Source organism: Nomascus leucogenys, chromosome 7b, assembly GCF_006542625.1.
Source record: "Nomascus leucogenys isolate Asia chromosome 7b, Asia_NLE_v1, whole genome shotgun sequence".
Taxonomy (NCBI): domain Eukaryota; kingdom Metazoa; phylum Chordata; class Mammalia; order Primates; family Hylobatidae; genus Nomascus; species Nomascus leucogenys.
In genome coordinates, this window is record NC_044387.1 from 106645788 (window position 1) to 106672054 (window position 26267).

The following is a 26267-nucleotide window of genomic DNA, read 5'->3' on the forward strand; positions in this document are numbered from 1 at the left end:
AATGAAATAAAAAGCGTTAAGTTCCCCATCTTCATTCCCACTCCATAGAGCTGATCAGTATTTTTACTTGCAGACATTAGTGGAGCCCTAGAGAAAGAAACCTTTTCTCCCAAACAAGGCATTACTTTACAGGACTTGTTTTGTTCACTTACTATTTCACGTCAGCACATGCAGATGACTTAAATTCAAATAGAGAAAAGCCTTAAGCATGTTTTTTTTCTGCACTAAAGAGGCCCTGCAGGTGGCTGTGGGCAACCTATGCAGTGGCTTCGAGCAAACGAACGTAATTAGTAATTAAGCAAAGCGGGCATCCAGGACATCAATTTCATCTTCCTGGCACTTTAGTAAGGGCCTGGCCTCTCGGGGAGCGACACTCCTCGCCCGGCTACTTTGTAGGAAGCATCGAGCGTGGAAAAGGGGCTGGGGTCAGCACTGGGGCCCTCTGCCAGGAAGAGAGACTGGCGGCCAGGACACGCGTCTCCCCAGGCTGAAATGGGGCACCCTCTCGCGGTCCTTCCCTCCCTTCCCGGGCTGGGTGGCCGGTCTTGGCTCTTCTGCGAGTCCCCGGCGGTTGCGGTCTCCCGGCACCCGCTGAGCAGCCTCGCTCGCCTTCCTCTCCCACCCGCCCCTCCGTGCTCTCCGCGGCTCCAGCTTCCTCGGTCTGGTGCCTGGTGAGTATTTCGGAAAATACCTGGCTCACAACCACCTCATTTCGCTCCCAGTGTCCCAGTGCGCCAGCGGACACACACCGGTAGGTGACTTCTCTAAGGTTGTGTCCCCAAGGCCTCCCTGGATTACAGCGCCCGCTGCTCCGTGTGACCCCGCGGGAGCCAGAATGCGCCCCGCCTCCCGGGCTGCAGGTCGCGCAGGGAGCGAGCGCCGCGCGGCAGAGCTGGGCTCCGAGCGGGATGCGCCCTCCTTTCCGCCTCAGAGCAGGCTGCCCGCCCGCGGAATGCCGCACGTCAGAGCGGCCTCGCAGGACCCGCAGACCAGCCCCGCCGGGCTGCCGCGGTGACTGTTCCGACGCCCCCGACCCCCCACCCCGAGGCGGCGGGAAGTGCCACCGGCCTCCTCCCGGCCCAGCCTCCGGGCCTCCTCCCGGCCCAGCCTCCGGGCCTCCCGTGCAATCACTACGCCCTGGGACCCGGAAACCGTTTTCCGGTCTTTCGCTTTCGGCTGGCGCGGAGCCTGGAGGCCGCGGTGCAGCGTAGGCTGGGCCGGGCGCAGGAACAGCCCCGTGGCGCCCTCCCTGGCCGCCGCCCAGGCGGAAAACGTCGTTCCGGGGACCTGGCGACCCCGCAGCGGGGAGCGCGCCAGGTCCGTGCGGGGAAGGGGGCGGTGTGCGGCCGGCACCGCCTCGCACCACGCCCCCGCGGGCCCGCACTTGCCCAGAGTGGACCCCGCGGCCGCCAGCCAGGGCGATGGCGGGGCTCTGGCTGGGGCTTGTGTGGCAGAAGCTGCTGCTGTGGGGGGCGGCGAGTGCCGTGTCCCTGGCCGGCGCCAGTCTGGTCCTGAGCCTGCTGCAGAGGGTGGCGAACTACGCGCGGAAATGGCAGCAGATGCGACCCATCCCCACGGTGGCCCGCGCCTACCCACTGGTGGGCCACGCGCTGCTGATGAAGCGGGACGGGCGAGGTAAGGGCCGGCGCCCCTCCTGGAGCGTAACGGGGTCCACAACCCCATCCCCACCCTCCGATCGGCCAGGAACCCGCTGCTTGTGGCGCTGGCCGCAGGAGAGAGGAGCCTGTCACCCTTTGGAGAATGCACTCCCAGTTCTATTCGTTGCCCCTTGGCACCCGCCGACACTGCTAGTGCCCCATCCCAAAGTGAGCATTTTCTTTGTGTGTAGCACCAGATGCGATATTTCCAAACCGCTGCCCTCGGTCTTTTCCCACCTCACCGCTGCTCAGCTCTCAAAGCCCTGCCTTTTCCTCCTGCCTTGGCTTGGGAAGCCTTAGCAACAGAAGCTCCCTGGGAGCACAAAGCGGTTTTAAACTGGCCAACACCTTAACGCCTAGAGCCGCCCTCCTCTTGCTGCCACTTTGGAAAATAAGAGACTAGAGATTAATTGGAGGCTTCCTCCCAGCATCACAGGACTTGACTGCTACTTCAGTTCCCGCTTGACCTTCATATTTTAGCCCTTTAAAGGAGGTTACATAATAACAATTAAGAGATGGCAGGGCCTTCAGGCAGACTTCTTTGGAGGGTTTCAAACGCCTTGTTTATTAAAGAGTGAATTTTTTAGTTAAAATCATGTTTTAAAACAGAGATAGACATTTTATTGATGGAAAAAAATCACGTTAAGTTAGAAAGCTCTCAGAAGTACCTGGTATTTACAGTCCCCCGTCAGGGAGGGCGAACTCGATCTCAGCGTTTTATTTTCATCAGGGATTAAATTGAGGTACCCAGAACTGAAAAGATTTGCCCAAAATGGCATATTTTGAAATTGGCCCAGACCAGAATCCAGTTTCCTCCGGGATTGTTAGTAATCGTTTTACAGGTTGAGCGTTAACTAACTACAAAGCTTGAAGGACTCTTTCTCATTTTCACTTGTTTTCTCTAATAAAAATAATGATGTCATTTCAACTTCACAAGATGAGGCCTCATGGAAGAGTGTTTACCAAAATATTAAAAATACTTTGACAGAAAAAAATCAAGCGAACTCTTTGCCAACCAAATATCATCATGAGTGATGTAACAAGTAATCCAACACAGATATGAAAATCACACTGGTAAAAATCATCTCAGTTAATTCTAAAAGCAGAGCTAACCACCCCTTTTGTCCTAAGGCTTTATGGTATTAAAAAATAAATTGTACAAAAATATAGATTTTCCCCTATCCCTTACCCCTGGAAAGTAACATACTGAAGTCTCATCATATTCTTTTGGGGATTCCAGTAATTAAAATCTCTAGTGAATAAAGACCTGTTTCAAAACAACCTGTGAGCTGATTGGACTATTTAAAGTAATTCTCCTTGCGGTCACTTTCAGAGTGAAGACAATGGCGAATACTGTCTTTTACAAAGGGACTTTTTATTCCACCAACAAATTCTGGATTTTGGCATCAGGAAAACCACTGTTCAATTTCCAACACTATAATATCCAAGTTGTTTGAGAAATTATTTAAAACTCTTTAACTTAGAGGGTTTTTTTCTCCTTTACTTGTTAAAGTGACTATATTACAGAGTTACTTTAAGGATTACATTTATTGCATGCAAAGTTTCTAGATCACTGTCTGGAAGTTGGTTAGAGTAAGTTCTTTAGTTGTCAATCAAGCATTTATTAAGGTCCTGTTTTGTGCCCAGTGTTGACCTCAACAAAGTTGGGGATATCAGAATATTCTAAGATACACTCGTTGTTCTCAAGAATCTTATCTTTCACATAGAAGAGGTGTTGCCTTTCATTTTGTGGCTAATGTCCAAACGCTGGCCTCAGCCATTTCACCTTGAAGATTGCAGTTGGCTTCCAACTGGCTTCATGTCTGCCTTCCCCGGCTACTCCCAGCTGTTGGCCCTGCTGCCTTAGAACCACAGATGGAGACCTCCCTGTCCCCTCTGTCAGACCAGACCAGGGCAGGCAGTATATTTGCATGACGCAGGATGATTGACACTGATGATTTCACCCAGCTCCTTTCATAGCAATTTTGACAAATGCTTCATGTGAGAGACATTTGGAAGCAGCATAGTGTATGGTGAAGTCCTGGAGTCTCGGTACAAGCCAGGTTCCACTGTTTCCTAGCTTTGTGATATTGGGCAGTCGTTAGAAAGAATGCCTGTTCTGGGACATCAAAACCTAACAATTATTATTCTCTAATAGCTAACATGCATTATATGTGTTTATTTGCTGTGGCAAATACTATTTTGAAAAAAACTTTAGACTTACAGAAAAGTTGAAATATTACAGACAGTTCACACATGCTCTCTACCTGGCTTCCTCTAATAGTAACACATTACAGAATTAGTACATTTATCAAAATGAGAAAACAAACATTTGTCCAATACTGGTCACAACTTTCTCATCTTGATTGAATTTAAAATTTGATGTTTTTCCCCAGAATTTTTTCAGCAGATCATTAAATACACAGAGGAATACCGCCACATGCCACTGCTGAAGCTCTGGGTGGGGCCAGTGCCCATGGTGGCCCTTTACAGTGCAGAAAATGTGGAGGTGGGTACGTGTGAATATGATCAGTATTGTACTGTGTATCTGACAGTGTAAGAATCTCATCAGAATCAATATAATGTGTCCTTATATTTCAACCATTTCAGTGCAAAAAACATTCCATTAAGTATTTTAGACTATATAGGTGCAATTTAATGCTTTCCAGGTTTGCCTGAATCCTGGGAGATTAACATTCTCCAGATATAAGTGCACAACTGCTATCAGGTCCCGTTATATTTATTCTTTTTTTGAAAGGATCTCGTTTTTTAGAAACATAAATAAATTATTCTGCAAGGCGAGCACTTGTTATCCACCAGACACTATTTTAAGACTTCAAAAATATATGACTAATAAAATATGTTTCCCTCAAGTTGCTCAGGGTCTCATATCAATGATAAACTTAGTCCAAAGTTAAACGACAATGCAAATTTGATATTTATGGGATAAATATTACAAACCCATGCTATTGAAATTAGTCCTCCAAAAAGTTGTAGTCCTTTTACTTGTTGAAAGGTCTGGGGAAATTATCTTGTAGTATGGTGAGAAAAGGATTTGGGTCAGGAAACAAAGATGGGGCAAACAGAGCTGCTCTTCATCGACCAAAATTAAAGACCGAATTTCCTAGGAAGTAGTGCCAGGACATGTCTTTCTAATTATGGTGAAAATGCTGGAGTTTCTCATGCTTCTCCAAAATCCTGGCTCAGAGAAGACAGCGAGAAGGGCAGACAGGATTTCCGCCGCTGTTGGCCTAGTGTTAATAGAAGTTGGTGTGGTGGATGCAGATGGAGATCTGTCCAGAGTAGGGGACTTGAGCAAGAAGCCTGGTGAGCACCCTGTGCTCAGCCCTAGACCCCATCCCTCCATCCCTCCTCCCACTTCACGTGGACTCTGGGTGATCCGATCATACTCACGGCTTCCATTGCTGCCTCTATGCTGGGGACACGCAAAACAGGCATCTCCAGCTCAGGCCTTATCTTGGCTGTCTCATTTGCTTTCAGACCACAGCAACCTGAATGCCTCAAAGTTAACATCACCTGAAAAGACACCCATGATTTCCGTCTCCCCAGATGCGCTCACCCTCCAGATTCACCTCCTCCCCACCTCACTGTCCCCCTCCCCCCATTAAATAACTCCACTTGGTTCCTGGTTTATGGCGGGAACCAGAGAATCATCTGGGACATCTTTCTTTCCCCAAACTCCATTGAGTCCCCAAAACTGAATGCCAGTTTTATGTTCAAAACTCTCATTGAATGTCTTTGAGGCACAGGACTGAAAATGAACCACGGAGAAAATAAATGTTGTGAGTGTCCTAAAAACTAGCTGTATTCTAGCCAGTATTCCTATAATTACAGGAAGGTTGTTTGATGTCTGTATGTCTCTAAAGTATGTTTTTCTCTTCCTAAGGTAATTTTAACTAGTTCAAAGCAAATTGACAAATCCTCTATGTACAAGTTTTTGGAACCATGGCTTGGCCTAGGACTTCTTACAAGGTACGCCAGTGTACCTTCGTAAAGCTGTCTATAGAAATGGTTACTTCTGCGTGCAACTTGTTATTTCAAGAATTAACATAGGGTAGCTTTTTCTGTAGCAGGACTGTGCTCTCAGAAAGGAGGAGAAAGGCTGGAAAGGAAGGTCCAGCTGGCAGCTGGCCTTTGCCCACCAAGAGGCCAAGAGTCCAGGTGAACAGTTATCTTCAGCCGTGGTATTCAATAGTGACTGTCGCCAGTGTTCAGGAAGACTCAGGAGGTCCTGATGGACGGGAGTGGACGGGATGGAGGACACAGTAAAGCAAAGGAGTGTCTGGAGCAGGGAAATCTTGAAAATCCAATAAAAAAGATGGTCAGTCCCAGAAAAGTACAGTGAGCTGGTATCTAGAAACAAGGCTCCATCCTTGAGAGAGGGCCCCATAGAGCAAGGCAGGAGCCTAGTAGGGACTTTGGAGAACTGGAGAGGGGAGAGATCAAGGTGGAACCACGGAGCCTGAGGATCATCTGAGGACCGAAGTATTGATGGAAGGAGAAACAAATTTATTATTAGAAACTCGGAACTAAGAAATTGAGAAAAATTCTTAAATTTTTCAATTTTATGAATGCTATTTTAAACATCGATATTATAGAACAATATCCAAAATAGTCATATTTTGTAACTATAGATGAATATTTTATAGATATGTGTATATCTTTGCCATTCTGCCAAAAGCATTTGAGAACCTGTAGATGAAGCTGTTTCAGGAGAATTTTGTTGACTTGCTGTATTTATGCTTTCCTCATTTTGGGTGTTACTTTTCTCTTTCTCTCTTTTCTGTATATATATTTTTTGTAACCACATATTTTATTTCTAGTACTGGAAACAAATGGCGCTCCAGGAGAAAGATGTTAACGCCCACTTTCCATTTTACCATTCTGGAAGATTTCTTAGATATCATGAATGAACAAGCAAATATATTGGTTAAGAAACTGGAAAAACACGTTAACCAAGAAGCATTTAACTGCTTTTTTTACATCACTCTTTGTGCCTTAGATATCATCTGTGGTGAGTCTCATCGATCTGTTTCTAAATTTATGGCATAAAGAGAAAATGGCCCAAACAGGAAATCACACTCCACCGGGGAAGGCAAATGGGGGTACGAGAACGGGTGACGGGCTCTTCAGCGCGGTTCTACTGCCGCGTTGGACTTCTGAGGAGCAGCAGCCACGCCCAGGGCTGTGAGTGGGGCAGGCACGGAGCAACTGCCCAGGGAGGCGAAGGGAGGGAAGAACAGGAACAGGGAGTAGAAGTGGACCGTACAAGAGAAGAGGGTAAAGGGAGGAAGAATTCTGAAATATACAAGGACAAAGCAGGATGTACGTCTTTAGTGTCTGCCGCTGCAAAATAAACACGAGATAACTAACGTGCGTGAATTGAATGGTTGCTTCTCACCCGTATTTTATAGAAACAGCTATGGGGAAGAATATTGGTGCTCAAAGTAATGATGATTCCGAGTATGTCCGTGCAGTTTATAGGTAAATGGAGTCCTTTCAGTTATTTTAAAAATTATTATTGATTTAGGCTTTAAAAATTATTGCTAACAATTTCTGTGTTGTATCTTTTTATGGTTTCAAAATTAAACATTAAACTAGAAGTTAACCTCATCATGTTAGCATGTGTTTAAGCAGTAAAGGTTATGTAAATTATGGCACATCTAGATTATGCAGTAATTTAAAATGATTATTCTCTAACATTGAGATTACATTATATTGTACATAATGATGCTTACATTATGACGCTGAGAAAAGAAAGATACAAACAGTTTTCTGTACCATGATAATTGTTATATTTAAAAATTATTCATAGAAAAACACTAGCAGATACTATAACAAAATGTTAGCAGTGGTTCTCATTGCCTCGTGTATGTGTTTCTCGTTCTTGTGCTTTCCTTTTGTTGTTATTCTTCTTCCCATATTTTCTGCACGAAGTAGGTATTGTTTTAGTCATCGAAACAGTCAATTTTACTCTAAAATTGCTTGAAATTATTCACCTGTTAAGAGGCAGGGCAAGGACTTGATGAAGTACAGAGAAGTGCATTGAGCTGAGTATATTTAAGTCTCCTGCTCATTTCACTTCATTTTAACCAATATTTATTAAGCATCTGTGATCTTCCAATCACTGCACAGGGTACTGACTGGTTTTGTAGTAGTACACAAAACAGAATAACACAGGAGGCAGGCATCGGACAAAGAAATTCATGAATTGTAATAATTGCTCAGGAAGAAAAGATCAAATTGATATCAGAGAGCAAAACAAGAAAGTGTCCTACAGAGTGAGAGGCCAGGAAAGGTCTTTCTGAAGAACCGGCACCTAAGCTGGTCCTGCAGGAGATCACATAGGGGTCTTTCTGCTCTGTGACTGGACATGAAAGGGAGGTGCTGGGACAGCCAAGTGACAGATGGGTACTTAGAGAGCCCTCGCTTGTAGAAGAGGGCAGCCAGTTGTCTTCTGTCACTCCAGAGGAGTGGTCAAACCAATGATGGACCTTAAAAAGAGGCCGGTTTCATCTTAACCCCTGGTGCAGAGGCCCTAGGCAGAGTGGGAAACTCGCCCTGGAGAAACAGAAGCAGAAACCAAATGGGTATCTAGTAAGGATGTTTTATAATGAATTCTTCATTCCTTTAAAGAACCCATTATTTTCTGAGACTTCATGGAATGTGTAATAGCCCATGTCTTCACTGTTGAGCATAAAACATGGGGCTCTTAGTAGCCTCTAAGACAATCATCGCCATTCCCACGATTGCCTTCATCAAGGCCAGGTACCAAAGAAGTGCTCAAGAAATACACATTTCTGATACAACAACTGATGTATTTTTATCCCACTTATAGAATGAGTGAGATGATATTTCAAAGAATAAAGATGCCCTGGCTTTGGCTTGATCTCTGTTACCGTATGTTTAAAGAAGGATGGGAACACAAAAAGAGCCTTAAGATCCTACATACTTTTACCAACAATGTAAGTCCCTGACTTCTAAAATTGTGGTAAAATAGACGTAACATAAAATTTCCCTTTATAACCATTTTAACTGTACAGTTTGGTGGTATTAAGTGCATTCACGATGTTGTGCAGCCGTCCCCACCGTTCATTTCCAGAACTTTTGGTAAGTCCAAGATGTTGATGTTTTGTTAACATACCCGGTGTAGGACTATGGAGCCTATGTCTCAGAAAATAAAAGTTGAATAATAATAGAAAAAAAGTTTTAGTATAAAAAAACTATACTTAAATTATGTATTATACTTAAGTATAATATGTAATTATGTAGTCAACAAATATGAAGTACTCGCTAAGTGCTAACCACCATACCAAATGTCGGAAATGTAGTCATGAGTAGGACGTGTATATGGTCCGTACCTGAAAGGAAGTTATTCTAGTAGGAGAGGTGATCTATCAGCACATAATTACAACATGTGATATGAGCTATGAACACTTATTAACAAACAGGGTGCTGTGTAAAAGAATAAAGGAACAAAGATCTGTGCATAGGAGTTTTCTGGAAAATGTTTGGATTCCGCAGTCATTTTCAAAGGCAGAGGGCATTGATGTTAGTATCTTAACATGGAAAACATTAAAATTAACTAGATATTAGTATTCTGTTTCCAAGTCAAAAATAACCAGAAGATAGTGATGTTGTTTTGAATATAGGATGTCAATCTTTGTGTTAATAATGTGTTTTGAAAAAGCAAGATTTAATTGAAAATATACATCAAATTATAATTTCAGTGTATTGAAAAAACTGCCTGTTTAAATATGTCCTTTCTTTGCTGTAAATTTTGGTTAAAATTTATTGGAATTATGTCCCTGTGGTGAAGTACATCCTACCCCCAAGAGAGCAAATGATGAATAAATCAGTAGATGTTCCATGAATGCGATGTTGGCTGAGCTGGCCACAGTGGAGTGTGATCACCTGGTTATAGGAGAATAACCAGCAGGTTATATTTCACAATTATATTTTTCCTTAAATTTTGTGCATTAATATTTAATAGCAATAATTAAATGAATTCCAGACTGAATGGACAATTTTATTCGTTGAATAAACATTGAGAATTGCCTACTAAGGCCTGGGCTCTAGGAATTCCACCAAGAATAATAAAAGACATGGTGTTTTGCCCTCAAATTGCTTAGAATCTATTCAGGCCACTTAGTAGCAGGTTTGGTCAATTACCTGGTAGGAAAAGAAGGTTGAAATGTACAACCAAATTAAGTGTATTGGCCTTCATTCTTTTATCCATCCAAGAAATATCTAGTGAGTATTTGTTAAATGCCAAGCAGTGCTCTAGAGGTTGGAAATGTATCAATGAAAAAAGACATGCACAAGCATGGCCGAGTTTGAGTTGGAAGAGAAAGATGCTAAATAATAAGTATAATATCACATATAATAATAAGTATAATAGAAGTATCACATAATGTCAGGTGGAAAAGGAAATGGAGAAAAATAAAGCAGTGTTAGGAAGCGTCGCAGTCCTAGGGACAGGGGTGGCAGGGATGAGGGAGATCTCTCTGATCCTGTGACATTGAGCAGAGATCTGGAAGAAGGGAGGGGGCAGCCATGCAGGCCTCTGAGGAAAGCATTTCAGGCAGCAGGAATCGCAAGCATAGAGGGTGAATTCACTAATCTACTTGCTGTTTCTTTTCTCTCCTACAACATGTAATTAAGTCTGTAATTAGACTATTGTATAATGATTGCATTCACTCTACCACTTGAACTTTTTCTCGTTAGCGTGATCAAATCTCTAGGGTACTGTCTAGTAGACTAGGATTCTATTCTTGTGTTGGAAAGGCTGCAAAAATAGCACGTGAAAATTAGGGATTTGCGTGACATTAAATTTGTTTTTAAAAGTTTCACCAGATAATCCCTGAAATATTAATGAGGCTTACTGTACTTTCACAAGAGCCTATATTGTTGAAATGTTGAACTAGAAAGGCTTAGAAAAATAAATGAAAGAAACTAGCATATTTTATAAGAAAATGTGTTACTAGGGTGCGTCCAAGTCCAAACAGAAGCATGTGATTATCATTCAAATCATACAGGTCATCGCTGAACGGGCCAATGAAATGAACGCAGATGAAGACTGTAGAGGTGATGGCAGGGGCTCCGCTCTCTCCAAAAATAAACGCAGGGCCTTTCTTGACTTGCTTTTAAGTGTGACTGATGACGAAGGGAACAGGCTAAGTCATGAAGATATTCGAGAAGAAGTTGACACCTTCATGTTTGAGGTATTGTATATTGTTATGTTCGGATATCATTAAACAAATTTCAGTTATTGTTAGAATCTTTAGCATTATTTTTTAAAACTTAATCAAATTTTAAAGTAGTTTACTATAACTAAGGAAGATTCATTATATTTTAAGTAGAAATTACAAAAATTAAGAAAATGATTAAGTACCAGCTCAACTTCCTTCTTCAGAAAACGATTTTGACTAGTGCTGGGCACAGCAGTAGACACATTTGTTTTTCCTCAAGAAAACCTAAGATTTGTCAGAGTTTTCCCAAGCAGAAGAGCAGCCAGAGATTGCTCTCAGTTCTCCACATGGCTTCAGGCTTCCTTCTAACCTTCCAGACGCGCAAGTCCACTTCCTCACCACCTCCTTTCTGAGGTTCCAGCAGATGGGCACTTAGCTACTGCCATGAGCTGCTCTACCTAAAGAGGACAGTAAGAGCCCTCCAACAGAGAATCAGCCAGTTCATGATTCTAAAGAGATCTCTGATCTCAAATTTATACATATATATGTGAAGTACTTTTTACGAAGATAGCCTAAATATTAAATACTACAAAGAGGGACCTTCTCTATATGTGGATTGCAAAATAAATAAAACATGGTTTTTAGAAGCCATGTAGTAATATCTTCCACATGGAGCAGAGTGAAAGGCATCTGAGTTTTTAATGGCTCTGCCTGCCACCCACGTGTGAGCTGCTCTGCGGCAGCCTCTGGCGGCAGTGCCAGTGCTCCTGCACTCTGGTGTAAGGCTCCACGACACGGCAGAAGAAGGCTGTGTGAAGGGTCTTTCGATCCGAGTCCCAGTTCAGGCTCTGTGCTGATTAGCCAAATAAGACAGTTCTGATCATTCCAGAGTTCTGTCACAATTTTCCTATGTGTAAAGCGAGAGATGGACTACATTGATGGTTTTAAACTTTTTTAAGCAGGAAACTTTACTGAAAATAAATCTTAAGCAGAAGATGGACATCTAAATTAGCTGAAAAGTAGAGAGGCGCTAAGTGTGTGGGCTCTAAGACCAAATCCCAGCTAACATGCTGGAGCCACGACCTCAAGCACCTCACCTAGCGGTTCGGGCCTGAATATTCTTATTTTAATAGCACAAACCTCATGAATAGTTATGATGATTAGATTAGTAAAGGTGCTCTGAGAATCGTGATTGGCCCATAAGTATGCAGCACATACCGGGTGTTATTATTTGATGTTGGAGTAGAGAGATCTCACATCTTCACCTTGCCCATGTACACACACACACACACACACACACACGTGCATACACTCATGTAAACCCATTCACAAACATACATGCACACACCTACACACACACACACACATATGCTCATGCACATACACATGCACAGACACATGTATATACCCACATACACACATTCACATATACACAAACACATACACACCTACATACACTCATGCACATACATACATGCACACACATACATGCACACACATACACAAACGTGTATATCCACATGCACACACACGTGCATACACACTCACACAAATATACACACACACCCAGATACTCATGCACATACACACACATGCACAGACATATATACCCACATGCACACATGCATGCATACACATGCACACACCACCCCCCACAGAGGCACACATTCATGTACATTTATGCAAAAATCACACTTACAAAAACACGTACACACCTACATACACACATGTGCATATACACATACACATACATAGATGCACATATATACACACATGCACACACAAAAGCACACAGCTATATACACTCGTGTACATAAGCATAAATGCACACATAAATACATGTACATATCCACGCACACACATTGATATATGCGCACACCCCCATACACACGTGCACACACACATCCATCTCCTACCAGGAACCTCTCAATCTCACGTAAACAACCAGAACCAGACTAATGATTTTTCTTCCAACTCTAACATTCCTTGACATTCTAATTCTTTTCTTCTTTGCATTGAAAGGGAGGCATACCAGGTGTGAGTGTGATACTGTGGCCTCTTCCACAGGCCGGTGCAGGCTGTAACTGCCCAGGTTCCAGCTGTGAGCTAAAAGTGGGCATCCTCCCCTGCTCCACCTGTGTGCCTCGGCGCTTTACGTTTGCCTTATCATGCTTTCTGCGGATGGCAGACCAAATGAAATCGGAAGTTCAGCAGACTCCTCTTATTCATTTGGATCAGGCTTCCGCTCATAAATTCAAGGAAAGCTATTAAAATTGTTTAGCCAGAATGCTTCCTTCCGTACTTAGTAGACAACTGAGCACAACGGGCCAGAGCTCATCTGGAGTTCCGAGTAGGTTTTGTAACGGCAAGTGCTAGGAAAATGCAGAGGCGCCGACCTCAGGACCTGTAGGCTGTGTCTTTTAAGGACTGCAGAATAAGCCCCAAGAAATTCATTTTAGGAGCTGTTTTATAAAACAAGTACTTTGAATATTTCTGCACAGAGAATGAAATATTACAAAAATCACTCGTGCCACATAGGAAAAATGGAAAAGTGAGATCTTTTATAGAGGAAATAATTTTTCTTTTTGTCCTCAAAGTTTCACTCAGAGAGGTAGATTACTGTTACTGATTTTCCAGATATATTTTTTTTCTGAAGAACTCACCACTTTTGCACATGGAAATGTGCTAGGGATAGGAGGAGGTAGATAAGAGGTCACGGCCTGAAATATCAAATGGGTGGGGAAGAAGGTTGCGCGAGACGTTACACTAGCGTAAGAGGTGGCGGCGGAGACGTTACGCTGGCGTAAAAGGTGGCGCTGGAGACGTTACGCTGGCGTAAGAGGTGGCGCTGGAGACGTTACGCTGGGGTAAGAGGTGGCGGTGGAGACGTTACGCTGGCATAAGAGGTGTTGCTGGAGACGTTACGCTGGCGTAAGAGGTGGCGGTGGAGACGATACGCTGGGGTAAGAGGGGGCGGTGGAGACGTTACGCTGGGGTAAGAGGTGGCGGTGGAGACGATACGCTGGGGTAAGAGGTGGCGGTGGAGACGATACGCTGGCGTTAAGAGGTGGAGGTGGAGCGTCCTTACTGCACAGGGTGTGGAGGGAATGGCATGGGCTCAGCTGGCTTTGTCATCAGACACGCCGCAGGCTCAGTTTCTGCCTCTGCCTCCCACTAAGCTGTTTAGCACAGGAGAAGTTAGTTAACCACATCTTTGGCCTCAGTTTTTAATCTCTGAATTGTAAATAACAGTAATGAGTCTTTCATGGAGTTTTTGTGCAGATTAATTCAGTTTCTGCAAAGTGCTTAGTATTTTGCCTAAAACTCAGCAAGTATGAAATGAGGTTGTTGTCAATTTTTAATGCAGAGGATATGACTTAGAACCACACCTCTACCCCCGGTGCCTGTCATCAACAGGTGAGGCCCACCTGACAGATGGGGGAAGGCAGAGAAGTACAGCCCTGACAAGCAGGCTCGTGAAAATCAGACTTCGTTCTATTCACAAAGGCCCAGCTCACCTAGTGCCCATGGAACGCCACCTTTATTAACACAGCACAGGCATGTCCCACCAGCGTGCAACACCGTGCGGCATGGAACTGCCATCTCTAAGCATGAACCTCCGCTTTTCAGGGCTTGTTTTCTTTGTTTATCACCGAGGCAAGGTGCTGCACAGAATTCATTTCTTATGTCCTGCAGTCACAGTGCAGTCATCAAATCCAGAGACAATTCGAAAGAGGTTTCTGGTCACTCCTAATCATCGCAGCATAACTCTGCTTTTTAAGCTATTGTTTTCTCCATTTGTAGGGGCACGACACAACTGCAGCTGCAATAAACTGGTCCTTATACCTGTTGGGTTCCAACCCAGAAGTCCAGAAAAAAGTGGATCAGGAATTGGATGACGTGTTTGGTATGTTTGGCCCCTTCACTGGTTCTATTGTGGTACTAAGTCCCCTGCAGAGATGTCACTGTGTTGTAAACAGTGCAATGAGCAGGAAGGCTCCCCCGCGGGATCCTTTCCAGTACCATCCCCTTTGCAAGGCCTCGCCCATTCACTCACAGGCCTCTGCCAGTCGCCTGGCAAGTGACTACTGGGCCGGATGCTGGGGTGCACCGATGTGTGCTGCCGTCCTGAAGGTTAGATGCTGGGGTGCACTGATGCACGCTGCTGTCCTCAGGGGTCTCACTGCTTCCCAGGCGAAACAGAAGCTTTGAGTCATGGGTTGTGCATTTGAGTGAAGAAGGTGCTATTTGGGAGAAAGGAGGAGCTGGAGAAACTATTCAGAAGGGGACAGGAAAGCTGTTTCACGGATTGCCTCTCACCACAAAGGAGAGAAAAGGTGGATTAAGCTACCAGGAGATACATTTCTATTATACAGCAAGCAACCCGGAGGAAAAGTCCTGACAGTAGGATGTCCAGGGTCCCAGACTTGCCCTTTTGCTCCGTGCCATCCCTGCCATCTTGGCTTTTGTCCTCATGATTGGCGTTCCAAGCATCACGTTCATCTTCAAGGCAGGAAGACAGGGGAGGTGGGGGTACCGGGTGTGTTGGTGTCCTGTGGCTGCTGCTATGACAAATCCACAGACGGGGAGGTTCACAGCAGCGACTTCTGTTCCCTCACAGTTCTGGACACCCGAGTCAAAGATCAGTGTCATTGAGCCCACATCACCATGTGAGCAGGGCTGTGCCCCACTGGGAAAATATCCATTCCTCGCCTCTTCAGCTTCCAGTGGCCGCCAGCATTTCTTGGCTGACAGCCGCATCGCTGCCATCTCTGCCAGTCTCTGCATCACCTTCTCTTTTCTCTGGGTGTGTGTGTGTGCATGCGCGTGCATACGTGTGTGATGTGTATGTGCATGTGTGTGTGCTTGTGTGTCTGTCTCGCAAGCATACTTGTGACATACTTGTGATGGCGTTCAGGGCCCACCTGGATAATCTACCCACTGTAAGATCTTCAATTTAATCAAATCTGCCAAGAGTTCTCTTTTCCGAAATAGGGTAACATTTACAGATTGCAGGGATTAAGACCTGATATTTTGGGGCCATTATCAGCCTGCCACAAAGGGGCTTCCATCGATTTTGTCCTTTTTAAAAATCACGTGTCACATGGCCCCCAATAGCTGCAAGGTGAAAAGGAATAAAGTTGAGTTAGCCAAGCAACAAGTGGTATCTGACGCAGTTTTATAGTGAGAAACTAAAGGAATAAAGCTGGAGAGAGAAGGCGTTCTAGAAAGAGAGGAAGCAGATGAGCAACGGCACAGAAGTGGAAAGGTTTCTGGTGTGGAGGGCAATAGTGGAGAGGGAGAGACCGTGAGAACTCGTCTCTCATTCACTGGGAGGTGAGGATGGAAAAGCAGTTTTCTGTGCAGATTGTCCCAGGACTGGAATTTCATATTAAGAGGCAAGCTTTTATTTTACAGAATGGACACCATCTAAAACTTTTGGCAACATTTTTGTCATCATTTTATCTTTTTAACACTGATTTTAGTTTTGCTTAGATTGCCTTGAGTGGATAAATTTGGTCTTCCAAAAGCTCACAAGTTCTGTTGGAATAGACTCCAATCTTTTGTATCCCCTACAATGTTTAGCTCATTACCAGTTTCACAGAGCTTTTTGGTCCTGCAGAATGAGTGACACAGTCATCATTACTAGAATCTTTGCTCTGTGCTTCTCGTGTTTTCTGCTTATTGTGCCTCACTTTTTCTTCTACCCCCAATCCTAGTTCTAAAATTTTTGAGCAACTAGGCTGGGCACGGTGGCTCACACCTGTAATCCCAGCACTTTGGGAGGCCGAGGTGGGCAAATCACGAGATCAGGAGATCGAGACCATCCTGGCTAACACAGTGAAACCCCGTCTCTATTAAAAATACAAAAGAATTAGCCAGGCATGGTGGCGGGTGCCTGTAGTCCCAGCTACTTGGGAGGCTGAGGCAGGAGAATGGCGTGAACCCCGGGGGGGCGGAGCTTGCAGTGAGCAGAGATCGCACCACTGCACTCCAGCCTGGGCAACAGAGCAAGACTCTGTCTCCAAAAAAAAAAAAAAAAGAAAAAAAAAATTTGAGCAACTATTCTTTGTGTAGTGAGTTGCAAGTATTAATTCCTTATGTTATTTTTTATGAGGTAAATGTCACATAATGTAAAATCTACCATTTTAAAATGTACATTTCAGCAGCATTTAGTACCTTCACCATGTTGTACGGTAGTTACGTCTACCTAATTCCAGAACATTTTCAGCACCTTGAAAGGAAACCTGGTAGGATTAAGCAGTCCCTCTTGATTCCTCCTTCCCCTGGCCCTGGCAGCCTCTGATTTACTTTCTGTCTCTATGGATTTACCTATTCCGAGTACTTACTATACATGGATTCGTGCAATATGTGACCTTTAGTGTCTGTTTATTTTATTTGGCATACTGTCCATTTTATTTTGATTATGCATAATGTTAGAAATTCTGCTTTAGCTGTGGGTATTTAGCATCCCCTGCCTTGATCCACGTGTTCTTCTTTGATGGGTATTTAGCATCCACTACCTTGATCCACGTGTTCTTCTTTGATGGGTATTTGATGGGTATTTAGCATCCAGTACCTTGATCCACGTGTTCTTCTTCAATGGGTATTTGATGGGTATTTAGCATTCAGTACCTTGATCCACGTGTTCTTCTTTGATGGGTATTTGATGGGTATTTAGCATCCCATGCCTTGATCCACCTGTTCTTTTTCGATATCTGCACCCCTGGCCCCCACCGCTCTTTCAGATCATCTTATCTACTTGCTTTCATCAGGGAAGTCTGACCGTCCCTCTACCGTAGAAGACCTGAAGAAACTTCGGTATCTGGAATGTGTTATTAAGGAGACCCTTCGCCTTTTTCCTTCTGTTCCTTTATTTGCCCGTAGTGTTAGTGAAGATTGTGAAGTGGGTAAGTATGCTATACCTCAAGTAGAAGGGAGAGGGAAACTTTCTAATGTCTGTCTTGCTCTGGTCTCATAACATATTGACTACTTCTTGACAGCGGGTTACAGAGTTCTGAAAGGCACTGAAGCCGTCATCATTCCCTATGCATTGCACAGAGATCCGAGATACTTCCCCAACCCCGAGGAGTTCCAGCCTGAGCGATTCTTCCCCAAGAATGCACAAGGGCGCCATCCATATGCCTACGTGCCCTTCTCTGCTGGCCCCAGGAACTGTATAGGTTTGTATCCATCTGAATTGGTTTGACCTTTCAGGCCCAATTGATGGTGGGTTTCTCACAGTGATTTCTTTGAGATGTGATGTAACATTGCCCATATGCAACAGCCTTAAAAAAATAGCTGGTTTCTTTTTTCCCTCACTGTGCTTTGTAGTTTTAAAATATTACAGTCAAAAGGTATATTAGTATATTAGCCTGCATGGGCTTCCATAGCAAAATACCACAGACTGGGTGGCTTAAACAGCAGAAATTTGTCTTCTCACAGTTCTGAAGGCTGGAAGTTCAAGATCAAGGTGTTGGCAGGGCTGGTTTCTCCTGAGGCCTCTCTCCGTGGCTTGTAGATGCCATTTTCTCCTCATGTCTTCACATAGTCTTTCCTCTGTGTGGGTCTGTGTCCTGATCGTCTCTCCAGTCAGACTACACTAGGGCCTACCCCAATTACCTCGCTTATACTTACTGACCTCTTTCGATTACCTGTCTCCAGTCATATTCTAAGGTACGGCGGGGGGGAGCTTAGAATTTGGAGAGAGACACAGTTACCCATAACATAAAACATAATTAGTTTCATGGTAGAGTTTCAAGATGTTGTAGAGTTTTAATTACAGTAGAATATAACTTATTGTGGTAAAAACTTTATTTATGATTACTTATGGTTAACCTACTTTTTGTGTTTATTGCTTTTAAGAATTTCATTTTGCAAATCAAAACAGAAAATGCTTGCCATATGGCCAGCTAAAGTACTTAAGCAAAATGAATGCACATCACCACCCTGCATTATAAACCCTTTTGGTTTTAGTATCTCTAGCATTTTGTCATTTATGTAAATGCAGACATTGGTAAAATGAGGTCAGAATGAAACGGGTGAATCTGAAGCTTTAAGACCCACTAAGACATAATCTAGAGTAGTGAGTCTCAAGCTTGAATGAGCTCAGGATTTATCTGGATCAGCTGGAGTACAGATTCCCTGGTCCTCCCCAGCTATAGATATGCAAGGTGGGATCAGGGAGGGAAACTCAAGACTCTTCATTTTTAACAGGTGTCCCAAGCCATTCTGATTCTCCTTCTGCCTACTGTGGAATTGTAAAATGGCTTGCTTCCTATGATAGGACCTGTTTTTTCTCCTATTTGGGGTAAATCTATAACTAAAGTGATGGTATCTACATTAATTTGAAGGTCAAAAATTTGCTGTGATGGAAGAAAAGACCATTCTTTCATGCATCCTGAGGCACTTTTGGATAGAATCCAACCAGAAAAGAGAAGAACTTGGTCTAGAAGGCCAGTTGATTCTTCGTCCAAGTAATGGCATCTGGATCAAGTTGAAGAGGAGAAATGCCGATGAACCCTAACTATATTATTGGGTTGTGCCTTTATCATGAGAAAGGTCTTTATTTTAAGAGATCCTTGGCATTTACAATTTATAGATCATGGGTTCAATATGCTTGAATCCCCTAGACTTAATTTTTCCTTGATCCCACTGATCTTGACATCAAGTCTAACAAAGAAGGAGTCTTGAGTTTTGTCTTTTCTTTTCTTTTTTTTTTTTTTGAAACCGTGTCTCACTCTGTTGCCCAGGCTGGAGGAGTGCAGTGGCACGATCTCAGCTCACTGCAACCTCCACCTCCCAGGTTCAAGCAATTCTTCTGCCTCCCAAGTAGCTGGGATTACAGGTGCCTGCCACCACGCCTGGCTAATTTTTTTGTATTTTTAGTAGAAGCAGGGTTTCACCATGTTGGCCAGACTGGTCTTGAACTCCTGACCTCAAGTGATCCACCTGCCTTAGCCTCCCAAAGTGCTGGCATTACAGTCGTGAGCCACCACGCCTGGTCAGAGTTTTTTATTTTCATCACCGCCATAGATGTTACAGTTGGCTGTGGTCCCAAAAGTAGAGTTAATTGTTACCTTTTGGCTTGAGAACTTCATTCAGCTCCAGAATTATTGTTACCCATATTTTAATCAGTAAGTCATTTAAGCTATGACAGAGTAGGAATTGAGAAATTATTTCATGTGCTGCAGTACTGAAATGTGGATGCTGCCTTGTTTTATAAGATGATGATCAAGGTTTGTGTGCCCATTACTTTGCTTCTGCTTGAAAGACGTGTCTCAAGAAAAATAAAGTATATTTTAGATGCAAGTGCTGCATTTTATTCTAAGAATTGATGTCAATTCAAAACATAGAAAACCGTAAAAGATAAATCAGGAGATGGCTGATTCATAATGGGTAATAAAATAAACAGCACTTTCGAGTTGATGTCATCAGTGACTCTTGGATTTTCTAACGAAAGGTTCCTGTACTGTTGTCAGAGACTGATTGTGAATTTCTTTGAGTCTGAAGAATCAACTAGAAGAAGTAGAATCACCAGAACATTTTGCTCAGCTGAAAGCACAAAGTAAACTCAGCTGCTGGGGATCAGCAAAAACCACAGGCATCACTGGTCCCAGGGATTTAGAGTCCAGAAACCTCTCCAGGTGATGGACTGTTGATTTGGGGCTCTATGCATGGTCACAGACAGCTGGGGATGTCAGTTTCTGGACCAAATGACCCAAGAAGAGATGCTAGTCATAAAAATCCATTTTTATCTGGAATGTTTCTAGAAGATCAAAACATTTTTCCTTCCAGCATCTAATGCCTGAGTGATACATTTAAAAATTTTTAGTCTGCCTAGGCACCCTCTTTTTCTAGGAGCAGCACTCTTTATTTTTGAAATTATCCTACGATGAATTACCGGCTTTTCTTCTGTTCTCATCTTTCTCCTTCCCCAACATACACACACTGTAAATATGTGGTTTCAATTGGAGCTGCCATGTTCTTAGGCAATCCCACTTTCTCAACCTTTGTTGAGTGACCCCAGCAAGGTTAAATTCGAGTTCTCCCCCACGAGTTTTCCCAGCTGCAATTGCAGACGAGATACAGTCAATCTCTGTGGTGGAAAGTCCAGGTCGTGAAACTCAAGATCAATCAGCAATAGAACCTCTGGAGCAGCTGCTGGGTGATGAATAGAGAAGAAGCAGGCAGAAGAAATGGACAGAATCCTGGAGGAGCCTGAGTCCCACATGGAAGGTGATGCTGAGGTTCACTGCATGTCTGCCCTGCCAACTGTTCAGTGGGTCCACCCTACTTGGGAACCCAAGAGACAGTATATTGCCGTTTGCTTACAAGGACTGTCTTTCATTTATGACCAAAAGCGAGTTAGTGTGTGTCAGGTCAGCCGCAGGATGAAGGAAGGACCCCCATTCTCTGGATATGATCTTAGGTCTTCACCCTGTTTTCTTTGTGCTGTTCAATAATTCTCTAGATTGGATTATCAGCATATATGCCCACAAGTCATTTAAATGCAATACCATTTAAGAAAATGCAGAGTTTTTTCTAGATAGTAGGAAAATTAAAGTTACACTGCATTGTTTTAGAAGACAGCTAGGCTTAACCTAACACATCAGTCTAGTTTTTTGGTTCTGCCTTGATGACTTTCTGGACTAATTAGTCATTTTTCTCCTCTAGTTAAACCAGGTTCATTTTCCTGCTGGCTGGCTGTATGCCACATTTCAGGGATAAATCTCTCATCTCTAATTACTAAAATGGACTGGTTGTATCCTTGCCTCAGTTTCTTGTCCAGAAGTTCACCAAATGGTTATTTCCTTGGGCCGAATTCAGTTTTGGAATTAACTCCAGCATTTAGCTGTTGATCTTGTTCTCTTTATCCTAGTAGATAAGTTTTTGGCACGTTCTTTCTCCTTCCCATCATTATCTCTCCTCTTTACCCATCACTTTTTTTCTGTTGGGGTTTGCATTTATTGATCTCTGCCTTTCCTGATACTACTTAATTTGTGTTTCACAGAAATAATGGCTATACTTAAATGAAACTCAGATTCCTATATAAAAATGTTGGGATAACTTTGTTCCTTCAATAAGGGTCATACAGAGAGTGTAGATCTTATCAGGAAGAAAAATTATCACAATATTTAGACATGACTGTCTTATTTTTAAAATGTTTTCAGTTTACTTTCAGATTCCATATATAGTTTTAAAATACATGTTTTAGCTGAATAGTAAAAAAAAAAAAAAATGTGTAGGCACAGGAGTGTCTTTTGGGCACTCCTGGGAAGGAGAGTAGCCTGCCTTTCTTTCTTTCTTTCTTCTCTTTCTTCTCTTTCTTTCTTTCTTTTTCTTTCTTTCTTTCTCTCTCTCTCTTTTTCCTTCCTTCCTTCCTTCCTTTCTTTTCTTTCCTTGCTTTCTCTCTCTCTCTCTCCTTTCTTTCCTTTTTTTTTTTTCCTATATTCTACCTCTAGGCTTTGCCTCCTTGCTTGCTCAAGTCAAGCCCAAGTTTTAAGTTTTATGCTGATGGAAATACAGTACATTAAGACTTTATTTATTTATTTATTTGTCTATTTTTTGAGACAGGGTCACCTAGGCTGGAGTGCAGTGGTGCAATCGTGGCTCACTGCAACCTTCACCTACTGGGCTCAAGGGATCCTCCCACCTCAGTCTGCTGAGTAGCTAGGACTACAGGTGCATGCCACCACGCCTGGATAATTTTTGTGATTTTTCTTGTACAATTGGGGTTTGGCCATGTTTCCCAGGCTAAATTAAGATGTTTAAATCACTCAGGCACAACTAATTTTTTCATATTGCCACATCTTCTAGGAGTGGGATTGTGCTTCAGTCTTTTCAGCTGTCTATGCCTTAATTTTGACTCCCATCAATAATGCTTGATGTTGTAGCCAGTGTTGGTTTATTACTACCAAAAGCAATGCTGTTCTGGAAAGGCAAGGACTGCAGTGTCTCGTATGATGCAATCGGACAGAACCTTAAGACGACATTTGTTCCCACCAAAGGGCATTCAGCAGAACAAGGACCAATCAGAATTCATCCAGCAATCATTTTCGGTGTCATCTAAGACTGGCAGGTAATAGCTTACGTGTGTGATTGTGACTCTCATGTGAGCATGAGATGGTCCACAACTGTGGGTAAAGGAACCTTCCTGTTCTCAATCTCTTGTTTTTAAAAAATATTTCATTCCTTATTCATGTGCGTATTTATTTATCATTTTACTCTTTCATTCATAAAAGTCTGCCAAGTGCTATTCAGGGAATTGGGGAAAGACAGCAAGCAAGCCCCAATCCTACCAGCAAGGTGTTACAGACAGTGGGCATCTGAAAAACGACAGAGAAATGGACAAGGAGATAACAGAATGGCAGGGAGTGAGAATCATTACGCAGAAAGACAATGGTAAAGAGACAGGAGATGGAAGAGATGGAAGGTGCCTTTTCAGATGCGATGCTTGCTGGAGGATGGCATCCTGAGGAGGTGATGTTTGAGCAGTGGTCTGATTGAAGTGAGTCACGTGGGGATCTGGGACAAGGGGAGGTGGAGAGGGCTCCATCCTGGAACGTGTGTCTAAGGGGAGGTTCTGGAGAAAAATCCTCTTTCAAGCATGTGCAGTTTGTTGGAATATTCAGTGCTTTGGGATGGTAGGGGTGAAATCCCCATGTTCTTTTTGGCTCTTGTCCAGAGATGACTCTCAGGTCCTTCCCCGTGACCCATCTCAAAGCCAGCGCTGGGGCACTTCCCTGCTGTCAATCCCTCTTAACGCTCTGAATCTCTCTGACATCTCCTTATGCTGACCGCAGAGGAAAACTCTGCTTTTAATGGGCTCACGTGATAAGATTCGGCCCACTCTGATTGACTCCATTTTGATTAGCACAAAGCCAAGTGTTTAGTAATCTTAACCTCATCTGCAGAATTGCTTTTCTCATGTAACATAATCATGGGCAGATGTGATACCTCGTTTTATTCACTGTCCCCAGGATTTGAGTGGGAGATTTGGGAGAACTTTTTAGAATTCTACTTACCATGCCTCTTTTCAATTTAGTTCTGATTTGGTTCACCTGAATCTACAGAGGTTTTTTTAGTTTTATTGTGTTACTAGAATGTAACATGTTTCACTGTAAGAAAACTCCAAACTAAACACAGAAGCATATTTAAATAGGTTAAAAGTCTGTAATCTCACCTTTTAGAGAAACAAACCCTGAGGGTTTCTGCTGTGATTTGAAGGCAGGGGGCTTTTGTCCCAATTGTTTTTCTTTGTTTGTTTTTGTTTCTGTTTTGTTTTTCTGCTGAGCCTGGTAGCAGATGAAATCTAAAATTTAAACTCTTTTCTACTGCACAAAGTAAAGAGATTTGTTGACTACTGCTGCACCACTTGATATCCTAAATCTAAAAGACAGCGCAACATGCATATTTATAATATGCTACTTCATTCTCACCAGAAAATATCTTATTGGCAACATTATCCTACATTTCTAATAAATACAGTTCTGCATGCCAGTAATATACATAAAATATTTATTTAAGAATCAACTCCAAAAACTCCAATTTACGAATCAAGATGATATACTGTAATTTCAAAGAATAGAAAACAAAGGAGATTTAGTGGGCAAGTCATTGTGGTCTTTAAATATTTTAAAAGCAGAAAAAGAATAAATTGTTTTGTGTGGGTCTAGTACGTAAATCTAGGAATGAAGGATAGAAGTTGCAAGGAGGTGTATTTCAGTATACAGGAAGTTTTTTCTTTTCTTAAAAATAAAATTAAAATAGAGCTCCCTGAGCTCTGAAATAAAATAAAATTAAAATAGAGCTCCCTGAGTTGGAGCAGGCTGCTTAGGAAACCAGTTTCTCCTTAGTCGAAGTATTTTGACAGGAAAGTCTAAAGTCTATGTCAGAAGTGTTATCCAGCAGGTTTCAGCCAACCTTATCTGTAGAGTCAGATAGTAAATCTTCTTGGCTTTTGAGGCCATGCTGCCTCTGTAGCAACTTCTTAACTCTGTCATTGTAAGGAGAAAGCAGGCATAGACAGCAAGTGAATGAATGGCCATGGCTGTGTTTCAATAAAACTTTATTTACAAAAACAGGTGCAAAGCCAAATGTGGTCTGTGAACTGTGGTTTGTCAAGCCTGATATATTGCATTTCCTGAATTGGGTGGGAATAGGACCTAAACATCAAGCCAGTCCCTTCCACATCTAAGATTTCCGTGTTACATGATTCTTTGGTAGGGTGTAGGAAGGTATAGATATCATTTGCTAAAATATCGCTTTAGGAGGAGTTATCCATACCCATCCATTATTCACTGTGCCTGCAAGCAACTCGAATAAAAAAAAGTTCAGTTACATGAGGTTTCAACTACACGCCACCAAATAACTGGGAACGTTATAAGTGTTTTTTAAAATGGAAACCTGTGCATAAACTGTGTGACCCTAAAAGGAAATTAGGGTCCTTTCGAGTGCAGCATTTTTCTACCTTTTTTGATGTATCATTTACAAATAAAAATTATATATATCTACTGTGTACAACATAGTGTTTTGATATACAGGTACATTGTGAAATGATTACCATAGTCAAGCTAATTAACATGTCCATTATTTAACATAGTTATCATTTTTGTGTGTATGTATGTGTGCTGAGAACCCATCAGATCTATTCTCTAGCGAAGTCCATGTATATGATACAGTATTATGAACTATAGTCACCATGTTTGCATTAGTCAGGGTTCTCTAGAAGGAAAGAACTAATAGGATAGATGTACATATAACGGGGAGTTTATTAAAGAGTATTGACTCACACGATCACAAGGTGAAGTCCCACAATAGTCCGCCTGCAGGCTGAGGAGCAAGGAAGCCAGTCCAAGTCCCAAAACCTCAAAAGCAAGAAAGCCGACAGTGCAGCCTTCAGTCTGTGGTTGAAGGTCCAAGAGCCCCTGGCAAACCACCAGTGTAACTCCAAGAGTCCAAAAGCTGAAGAACTTGGAGTACAATGTTCAAAGGCAGGAAACATCCAGCACAGGAGAAAGATGAGGGCCAGAAGACTTAGCCAGTCTAGTCCTTCCATGTTCCTCTGCCTGCTTTTATCCTAGCCCTGCTGGTGGCTGATTAGATGTTGCCTACCCAGATTGAGGGTGGGTCTGCCTCTCCCAGTCAACTGACTCAAATATTAATCTTCTTTGGTAACACCCTCACAGACACATCCAGGAACAATACTTTGCATCCTTCAATCCAGTCAAGCTGACACTCAACCGTCACAAATCCACCCCTTGTCTGCTTGAACCCACACGCATCTCCTGAAGTCATATATAATCTTCAAATAAAGACAATAATAAGGTCATAATTATGTTAGGTAATACATAATACAGCCATCCTTCGTACAACCAGAAAGGTACCAATCCCT

At 42.9% G+C, this 26267-nt stretch overlaps 3 protein-coding genes across 5 annotated transcripts in view; 2 read left to right on the forward strand and 1 right to left on the reverse strand.

The window, feature by feature from the left end:
• Positions 1-368: 368 nt before the first annotated feature.
• Positions 369-1420, reverse strand: LOC115835880 (translation initiation factor IF-2-like; the record flags this gene model as incomplete). Its single annotated transcript, XM_030815191.1, has 1 exon — positions 369-1420. A coding segment is annotated over one exon (1035 nt), but the record flags the coding sequence as incomplete, so codon positions are not given.
• LOC115836096 (cytochrome P450 4V2) lies at positions 1113-19554 on the forward strand. Its single transcript, XM_030816413.1, has 11 exons — positions 1113-1635; positions 4055-4167; positions 5566-5651; positions 6503-6693; positions 7094-7163; positions 8518-8644; positions 10718-10903; positions 14675-14777; positions 17647-17781; positions 17875-18054; positions 19225-19554. The coding sequence occupies exons 1-11, from the start codon at positions 1422-1424 to the stop codon at positions 19395-19397; spliced, it is 1578 nt and encodes a 525-aa protein (XP_030672273.1). The 5' UTR covers positions 1113-1421; the 3' UTR covers positions 19398-19554.
• Positions 19555-21670: 2116 nt separating this feature from the next.
• Positions 21671-26267, forward strand: part of LOC100594044 (plasma kallikrein) — a 40609-nt gene continuing 36012 nt past the window's right edge. The window contains exons 1-2 of one of the 3 annotated variants that reach the window (XM_030816408.1): positions 21671-21755; positions 22768-22952. In XM_030816408.1, the coding sequence (XP_030672268.1) occupies positions 22834-22952 (119 nt within the window). In that variant the 5' untranslated portion in view covers positions 21671-21755; positions 22768-22833. Of the gene's footprint in view, positions 21756-22600; positions 22953-26267 lie in introns of those variants that run through there. The other 2 variants (XM_030816407.1, XM_030816411.1) reach the window with 2 other exon arrangements.

Coding starts and splice junctions, on each gene's coding strand:
- LOC115836096 (XM_030816413.1), top strand. CDS start 1,422: ATGGCGGGGCTCTGGCTGGGGCTTGTGTGGCAGAAGCTGCTGCTGTGG. Junction 1,636..4,054: donor GATGAAGCGGGACGGGCGAG/GTAAGGGCCGGC, acceptor GTTTTTCCCCAG/AATTTTTTCAGCAGATCATT. Junction 10,904..14,674: donor TTGACACCTTCATGTTTGAG/GTATTGTATATT, acceptor CTCCATTTGTAG/GGGCACGACACAACTGCAGC.